Consider the following 8,273-nt stretch of genomic DNA (forward strand, 5'->3'; position numbering starts at 1 on the left):
GGGCTGTTTAGGACTTGGCTAGAGGTGAGGAGGGATGCTGAAGCTGTGACCACACTGTATTGCATATGAATGGTATCCTCTGCCTTCACAAATCCTGCTGGGACAATAAACTACAGAGCTATCAAGAGTGGAAGGAATGGGGAGGTGATCCTGGCCTACTGTTACTCCTGCAGCGAGGAATGGAGCCTGTATCCTAATTCCCTGTCCATGTCTCTGTCAGGCTCGGGGGAAAGTGAGTGAGATCATCAACAATGCCATTGTGCACTACCGAGATGACCTAGACTTGCAGAACCTCATTGATTTTGGGCAGAAGAAGGTATGTGCTAAGTGTGGTGGGGTCAATTAGTGGTCTGGGGGGCTGTGAGTAAAAGTTAATGTTATCCAAGAGATGCCACATCCTCTAGGGTTGAGGGGCTTCTTTGTTACCTGCTAGGTAATAGATTCTGAAAAGAGAATTAGCAAGCAAACAATCGCAAACACCTACACACATAGAATACCTTAAAAATGTGTTTAAGGATAGTAACTGGTATATATAGTAATCCACTTATATAAAAAAGAGGGGTATACTTATTTGCAAAAGGATTCTGGAACGATAAGAAAATCATTATAAATGGTGACTTATGAAGAAGCAAGCAGATTTTTTTTCTTTTTTTTTCTTTTTTTTTTTGGGGGGGGGGGAGTCCAGTCGTGGGGCCTGAACTCTGGGCCTGGGCACTGTCCCTCAGCTCTTCAGCTCAAGGCTAGCACTCTACCACTTGAGCCACAGCGCCACTTTTGGCTTTTTTTTTCTTCTTGTTTATGTGGTGCTGAGGAATCGAACCCAGGGCCTCATGCATGCAAGCGCTCTACCACTGAGCCACCTTCCCAGCCTGCAAGCAGATTTTTGATTACCTATTTAAAAGTTACATTTTAATGCTTTTTAATAAGTTTACATTTGTAACCAAATATACATAACATAAAATTTACCTTTTGTTTAATGATGCTACAGATAGAACTCAGTACCTTGCATATCATGGGCAAGCACTGTACCACTGAGTTACACTCCTAGAATTTACATTTTTAATTATGCACATCTGTATTTTTATAAGTACAGGTCTAGATTTTTTTCTACAGATGACTCTAGGCAACAGCATAATTAATTGCAACGTCTTGCAGAAAAGTTTTCATATAAAACTTTTATTAAGTTTTCACATAAGGGGGCTGGGAAGGTGGCTCAGTGGTAGAGCGCTTGCCTTGCATGCCTGAGGCCCTGGGTTCGATTCCTCAGCACCACATAAGCAAAAAGAAAAAAGCCGGAAGTAGTGCTGTAGCTCAAGTGGTAGAGCGCTAGCCTTGAGCTGAAGAGCTGAGGGACAGCGCCCAGGCCCAGAATTCATATTTCCCAGCTGAAACTCTGTACCCATTAAACACTTACCATCTCCCTCTCCGTCATTTCACTCTCTATGAATGGACTACTCTAGGTATTCATATAAATGGACTCATACAATATTTGTTTGTGAATGATTTGTCTCACTTGGCATGTATTTAGATTCCATCTGTGTTGTAGCATGTGCTGGGACTCCCTTCTTTCCTAAGGCTGAATAATCCAGTGTCATAAATTCTACATTGTATTTATCCATTTATTTATGAATGAACATTTGTGTTGCTTCTACTTTGTCTATTTCACAATAGCTATGATGCTACGAATTTTGAATAAAAGTGCTTTGGAGATTGTGCTGACTTCTTCCTCTGATGCAGCAGTCCAATTTGCTTCCCCCCCGCCCCCAAGTTGTGATATTTGGATTGACCCAGGGGATATTCATGTGTACCATGTACTCTACCACTGGGCTACACCACCAGCCCTCACCAGTATTTTTGAACACCCTTTCACAGGCTGTCTGCTATGCAGAGCTACAAAGCCAGAATCTCCTCTGCATATGTGTACATTTGGTCCTGAGGCTTGAGCTCAGGGTCTGGACACTGACTGTCCTTGCGCTTTTTTTTTTTTTTGGTCTGGTTGTGGAGTCTGAACTCTGGGCCTGAGCACTGTCCCTCAGCTCTTCAGTTCAAGGCTAGTGCCCTACCACTTGAGCCACAGCGTCACTTCCGGCTTTTTTCTTTGTGCTTATGTGGTGCTGAGAATCGAACCCAGGGCCTCAGGCATGCAAGGCAAGCGCTCTACCACTGAGCCAACTTCCCAGCCCCTCCTTGAGCTTTTTTATTCAAGGCTAGCATCCTACCACTTGAGCCATAGCTCCACTTCTGTTTGTTTGTTTTGATGGAGTCTCATGGACTTTCCTTGCCCCAGCTAGCTTCAGATTGTAACCCTCAGATCTCAGCTTCCTGAATAGCTAAGATTGCAGGTGTGAGCTACTGGCGCTCAGCATCAAAATTTTGTCTTAAGAAGTTTGTAGTTCAGAGGCTGGGAAGGTAGATCAGTGGTAGAGCGCTTGCCTTGCATGCATGAGGCCCTGGGATCGATTTCCCAGCACCACATAAGCAAAAAGAAAAAAAGCCGGAAGTGGCGCTGTGGCTCAAGTGGTAGAGTGGTAGCCTTGAGCTGAAAAGCTGAGGGACAGTGCCCATGCCCAGAGTTCAGGCCCCACAACCGGACCCTCCCCCAAAAAAAGAAGTTTTGTAGTTCAGTGTGTAAAATTATATAAATATTAATATACACAAGTATAATACCAAATACTATTGGAGTTATAACAAGATACACATGTGCATGGTACCTCTGGCTCATGCTGGTAATCCTAGCTACCTAGAAAGCTGAGATCTAAGGTTTGAGGTTAGAAGCCAGCCTGGGCAGGAAAGTCCATGAGACTTTTATCTCCAATTAACTACCAAAAAGCCAGAAGTGGAGCTGTGGCTCAAGTAGTAGAGCAAAGTGGTGGAGCTGTGGCTCAAGTCTTGAGCAAAAAAGCTAAGTGACAACACCTGGGCCCCTGAGTTCAAGTCCCAGTACAGGCAGAAGAAGAGAAGGGAGGAGGAAGGTGAAGAAAGGGAGGTAATGGGAGGGAAGGGGAAGGGGAAGAAAGCATCTATAGATAAAGCCACCGGAAAGCTTGAGCTACAGTTCAACTTACATTTAAACAACTTTAAAATTAAAAGTGGAAGCCAGGCACTGGTGGCTCACGTCTGTAATCCTAGCTACTCAGGAGGCTGAAATCTGAGGATTGCAGTTCAAAGCCAGCCTGGGCAGGAAAGTCCATGAGATTCTTTATCTCTAATAAACCACCAAAAAAACAGAAGTGGTGCTGTGGCTCAAGTGTTAGAGCACTAGCCTTGAGCTGAATAGACAGCACCCAGGCCCAGAGTTCAAGCCGCACATCCGACTCCCCCCAAAAAAATTACAAGTGGAAGCTTACCACAGAGGGTTTTTTTTTGTTTTGGTTTGGTTTTTTGTAGGTCTTGGGGCTTGAACTCTGGGCTTGGGCGCTATCCCTGCGCTCTTCAGCTCAAGGCAAGCGCTCTACCGCTTGAGCCATAGCACCACTTCTAGTTTTCTGGTGGTTTATTGGAGATAATAGTTTCACGGACTTTCCTGCCCAGGCTGGCTTTGAACTGCAATCCTCAGATCTCAGCCTCCTGAGTAGCTAGGATTACAGGTGTGAACCACCGGCGCCTGGCTTATCACAGATTTTGACCGCTGAGAATTCCTTTGGGTATTTCAGTTGTGGGATGGGGGATTCTTAATCTCTATGGTGGGTTATGTTGCAGTTCAGCTGCTGTGGAGGAATTTCTTACAAGGACTGGTCCCAGAACATGTACTTCAACTGCTCAGAGGACAACCCCAGCCGGGAGAGATGTTCTGTGCCTTACTCCTGTTGTTTGCCTACCCCTAACCAGGTGAGCAAACCCAAACACCTCCTCATTTCCTCCTGAGTAGTGATTCAAGTTATTTTCTTTTTTTTTTTTTTTTTTTTTGCCCATCCTGGGAACTTCAACTCTGGGTCTGGCCTCTGTCCCTGAGCCTCATTGTACTCAAGGCTAGCACTCTATCACTTAAACCGCAGCACCACTTCTAGCTTTTTCTGATTAGTTTATTAGAAATAAGAGTCTCATAAACTTTCTTGCCTGGGCTGGCTTCGAACTGTAGTCCTCAGATCACAGCCTCCTAAGTAGCTAGGATTACTGGTGTAAGCCACCAGCAACTGGCTTTCTTTTCTTTTTTAAAAAATATAATTTCATTGTTATTATTAAGATGGGTTATTAAGAGGGGTTACCATTTCATAAATCAGGTAATTAGTACATTTTTGTACAATGTGACCCCTTCCTTCACTTTCCCGTTTCCTCCTCTCATCCCTGCCCACAAGGTACATAGGTTATTTTCACATAGTGTATACTGAATAGCATGATTATATTTGTTCACCCTTCCTCCCTCCCTTTCTACAAAAAAAAGCAAATGCCACCAGTAACAATAACAACCAAAGCCAGGCACTAGTGGCTCATCCCTATAATCCTAGCTACTCAGGAGGCTGAGATCTGATGATCACAGTTCATTTTTTTTGGGGGGGGGGGTCCGGTCATGGGGCCTGAACTCTGGGCCTGGGCGCTGTCCCTCAGCTCTTCAGCTCAAGGTTAGCGCTCTACCACTTGAGCCACAGCACCACTTCCGGCTTTTTTCTTTTTGCTTATGTGGTGCTAAGGAATTGAACCCAGGGCCTCATGCATGCAAAGCAAGCACTATACCACTGAGCCACCTTCCTAGCCCCTGATGATCACAGTTCAAAGCCAGCCTGGACAGGAAAAGTCTGTGAGACTCTTATCTCTAATAAACCACTCAGAAGACTGGAAGTGGTGCTGTGGCTCAAGTGGTAGAGTGCTAGCCTTGAGCTGAAGCTCTGAGGGATAGTGCCCAGGCCCAGAGTTCAAACCCCACAACTGAACCCACCCCCCCTCACCCCCTAATCCCCGCCCCCCCAAATAAAACAATTACCCAGGTTTCCTTTTCTTAGAATTCATTTAGATAAATAGCATTTTTTTGGGGGGGGGTCTGGATGTGGGGCCTGAACTCTGGGCCTGGGTGCTGTTTCTCAGCTCTTTAGCTCAAGGCTAGCGCTCTACCACTTGAGCCACAGCGCCATTTCCGGCTTTTTTCTTTCTGTTAATGTGGTGCTGAAGAATCGAACCCAGGGCCTCATGCATACAAGGCAAGCACTCTACCACTGAGCCACCTTCACAGCCCCCTAGCATTTTATTTTTATTTGTATTTTCACTTTATTTACTTATTTATTGCTAATCTTGAGGCTTGAACTTGGCGCCTGGACACTGTCCCATTTTGCTAAAGGCTAGTCCTCTATCACTTGAGTCACAGTGCTACTTCCAGCTTTTTCTAGGGAGTTTATTGACTACAAGAGTCTCATGGACTTTTCTGCCCCAGCTAACTTCAAATAATGCTCTTCAGATCTCAGCTTCCTAGGTAGCTAGGATTACAGCTAAAAGTCATCAATGCAAGAGATAAATAATATTTTAAATATTCAGAGAAGTTTCGCCTTTGGGTTCCTTCCCTAAGGGTATCCTCCTTTAGTCTGTGTGTGAATGCCTAGGTCCTGTATAGGTTATCATGTCCAGTTATATTTTAGATCTAGTTTCCACATATGAGAGCTCCCATGGGAGCTCAGCAGAGGCAGATCTAAAACATGGAGGACTTATCCCAGACCCCTCAAAGGAGGGGAAATCTGTATTTAGCAATTTCCAACCCAGCAACCTCCATAGAAACTCTTAACAATTGAGGGGTTGAAAGGGTGGGATGCCCATCAGCTAGGGTCTCAACCAAGATGTTAATTGTATGGGAATCACATTTGGCTTTTCAACTTTTTCCTCAGGCAGTGATTAATACTATGTGTGGCCAAGGTATGCAGGCCCTTGATTACTTGGAAGCGAGTAAAGTCATCTATACCAACGGCTGTATCGACAAGTTGGTCAACTGGATACACAGCAACCTATTCTTACTTGGTGGTGTTGCACTGGGCCTGGCCATCCCCCAGGTAACTTCCCTTGTCAGACTTGTATGTCTCACTAACTCTGCAAACACTCCTTGCAGGGGGGGGGTGAGGGACATGGGCATTGGCTGGGTACTGGGATTGCTAAGGGACAAAGGAGGAGATAGTGCTGACCACACTTAAGTCATAAAAAGCAAGAGCCTCATTCCTTGCTGAGGAGCCAGTTCCTTTTTGTCTTTTAGCTGGTGGGAATCCTGCTGTCCCAGATTCTTGTGAATCAAATCAAAGATCAGATCAAGCTACAGCTCTACAACCAGCAGCATCGGGCTGACCCATGGTATTAAGAATCCATCTATATCTCCTCACTATGGCCACAGGCAAGCCTCATCGATCAACAGCACTGGGTGCTGAGAACAGCACCTAATGGCGATTTGCATTCCAGCCTCCCGGCAATGATGACCCAGTGGGAAGAAGCAAACTCCAGACGGACAAATGGCAGGGTGCACAGGTGGCTTGAATCTCAGAGGATGTACCTCCTCTCCCCCATCCTAGCCCTGAGCATCATCAAAGAGTTATTTTCTATCGTTTCTAACCTTAAGCATCTGGATTTATGCTTTTAAGATTTGTTGGGGCAGAGATGTTTTGGAAACGGCAATTGCATGGAGTGTTGAGGGGGTACTAGCTGCTGCTTTTCCACAGAGGCACTATAGCTGACAGGTCTATTAGAGCTTGGTGGCCATACTTAGATCCTGCTGCCAGAGAGACCTGGCTGTGGAGAGCAGACACCAGCAGCCATGGCTGGAGTCTAGTTGGCAGGATTCCAGCTCCAGAAGTAAAGGGAGTAGAACAGGCCTAGGGGAGTAAGTCTCTGATGGGGGTCGGCTGGGGACAGATCTGTGTGTTGGGTAGGAATAGAAGATGGTATGTTTACCAAATGCCTGCCCTACCATCCTCCCAGGTAGTCAGAATGAGCTACATCCTGCCCCTCCCTCGTTTCTATGGCAACATGGCAGCAAGAGCAAGGGGGTACAACAGCGGCCAAATTCATTCCTACTCCCTTCGAAAAAAGTTTTAAACCATGGCCCCTATATTCTGCACTCAGCAAGTGGGACTGAGCCCTTGAATTCCTCTCTGTCTGGCCCTCCCTCCAGGAGAGTAGGGTTTTCTTTAACTTGGCTGTATACAGAGGAATGGTCACACCCCTCACCTCCATCCCCCTGCACCGGACTGAACTCAGTGTTTCTCCAGTGTAGAAGCAGGACTCTTGCTGGGGCTGGGGGAGCCAGAAGTGGCAATAAAAGTTTGTTGACCTGGGCTGAACTGTCTCCTACAAACTTTCCATTCTGGCAACTAGAAGGGGAGAAATGTCTGTGAGCTTTGCCTCTAGGAAGATACTGAAGACCCCTAAAACACCCTCCCTGGTCCACATGCCCCATCCAACTTGATCTTATAGGTCCAAAGGTTTGCAGTTCTGCTCTGAAACAGCGTTGTCAGATTGTATCTCCAAACGTTTTGTTTTTGTTGTTTCGAATTACAGTGGGTTAAAATTAATTTGCCACCCCAAATTTAGGATGGGTGTAGGGGAGGAAAGGTTATAAGTATTCTCCGCTGGGGTAGGGAAGGAAATGAAGAGGAAGGGCATCTCTTCTGAGGCTGGGCCCTGTGGCTCCGCACTCCCTCTTCGGAAGGCATTGGGTACCCCGCAGGCTGCCCAGCCGGTGCAAGGCGGAACTCAGCACAGCGTAGGAAATCACAGTGCGGGGCGGGGCCAGGAGGGGGGCGGGGTCGCGGAGGGGCGGGGCTCCGGCCTCCATGGGTGGTCTCCAACCTCTTGGCTGCTGGGGCCTGCTCTGTGCCTGCCAGGGAAGGGGAGGGGCTGCCCGGAAAAGGAGCGCGGGGCTCCTCGGACTAGGGACTGAGGTCCCTCCGGTGAAACCTAGAGAGAACCCCTTGGGGGGCCGGGGGGTGGGGTGCCAAAGCGTGGCAAGTTCGCTCCCGCCTCCACTATTTCCGCTGCGAGCCTTCTGCTCCTGGGAGGGCGCCTTTCCAGCTGCCGCCTGGGGCCCGGGCCAGGGTTTAGCTCCCAGCTCGTAAAGGAAAGGAAAGAAAAATTAAAATCATCATCACGAATATAAAATTTAAAGTAAGGGCCTTTTATTCTGCGAGAGAAAAGTAAAATAAAGCGCGTTTTGCGCTTTCTTGGTAACATGCCTTTCTTGCACAGTGCCAGAAACATGCATTTATTCTTTCTATCTGTAACAGCAGTCCACAGGTCTTGAATTAGGGGTTGAGGTAGCGTACCCTCTACGTATGAAAATAAGACACCAGGAATGGTGGTCCTCAGAACCA

General features: G+C 46.9%; 1 protein-coding gene across 2 annotated transcripts in view; it reads left to right on the plus strand.

Annotated features, from left to right (window-relative positions):
* Tspan33 (tetraspanin 33) overlaps positions 1-7,238 on the plus strand; it is a 29,832-nt gene extending 22,594 nt beyond the window's left edge. For both annotated transcript variants that reach the window (XM_069996737.1, XM_069996738.1), the window contains exons 5-8: positions 221-316; positions 3,700-3,828; positions 5,808-5,969; positions 6,167-7,238. In XM_069996737.1, the coding sequence (XP_069852838.1) occupies positions 221-316; positions 3,700-3,828; positions 5,808-5,969; positions 6,167-6,268 (489 nt within the window). In that variant the 3' untranslated portion in view covers positions 6,269-7,238. The remainder of the gene's footprint in view (positions 1-220; positions 317-3,699; positions 3,829-5,807; positions 5,970-6,166) is intronic.
* The last annotated feature ends 1,035 nt before the right edge of the window (positions 7,239-8,273 follow it).

The sequence above is a fragment of the Dipodomys merriami genome, unplaced genomic scaffold (genome assembly GCF_024711535.1).
Source record: "Dipodomys merriami isolate MVZ:Mamm:240054 unplaced genomic scaffold, mDipMer1.0.p SCAF_5, whole genome shotgun sequence".
In the NCBI taxonomy this organism is placed as follows: Eukaryota; Metazoa; Chordata; class Mammalia; order Rodentia; family Heteromyidae; genus Dipodomys; species Dipodomys merriami.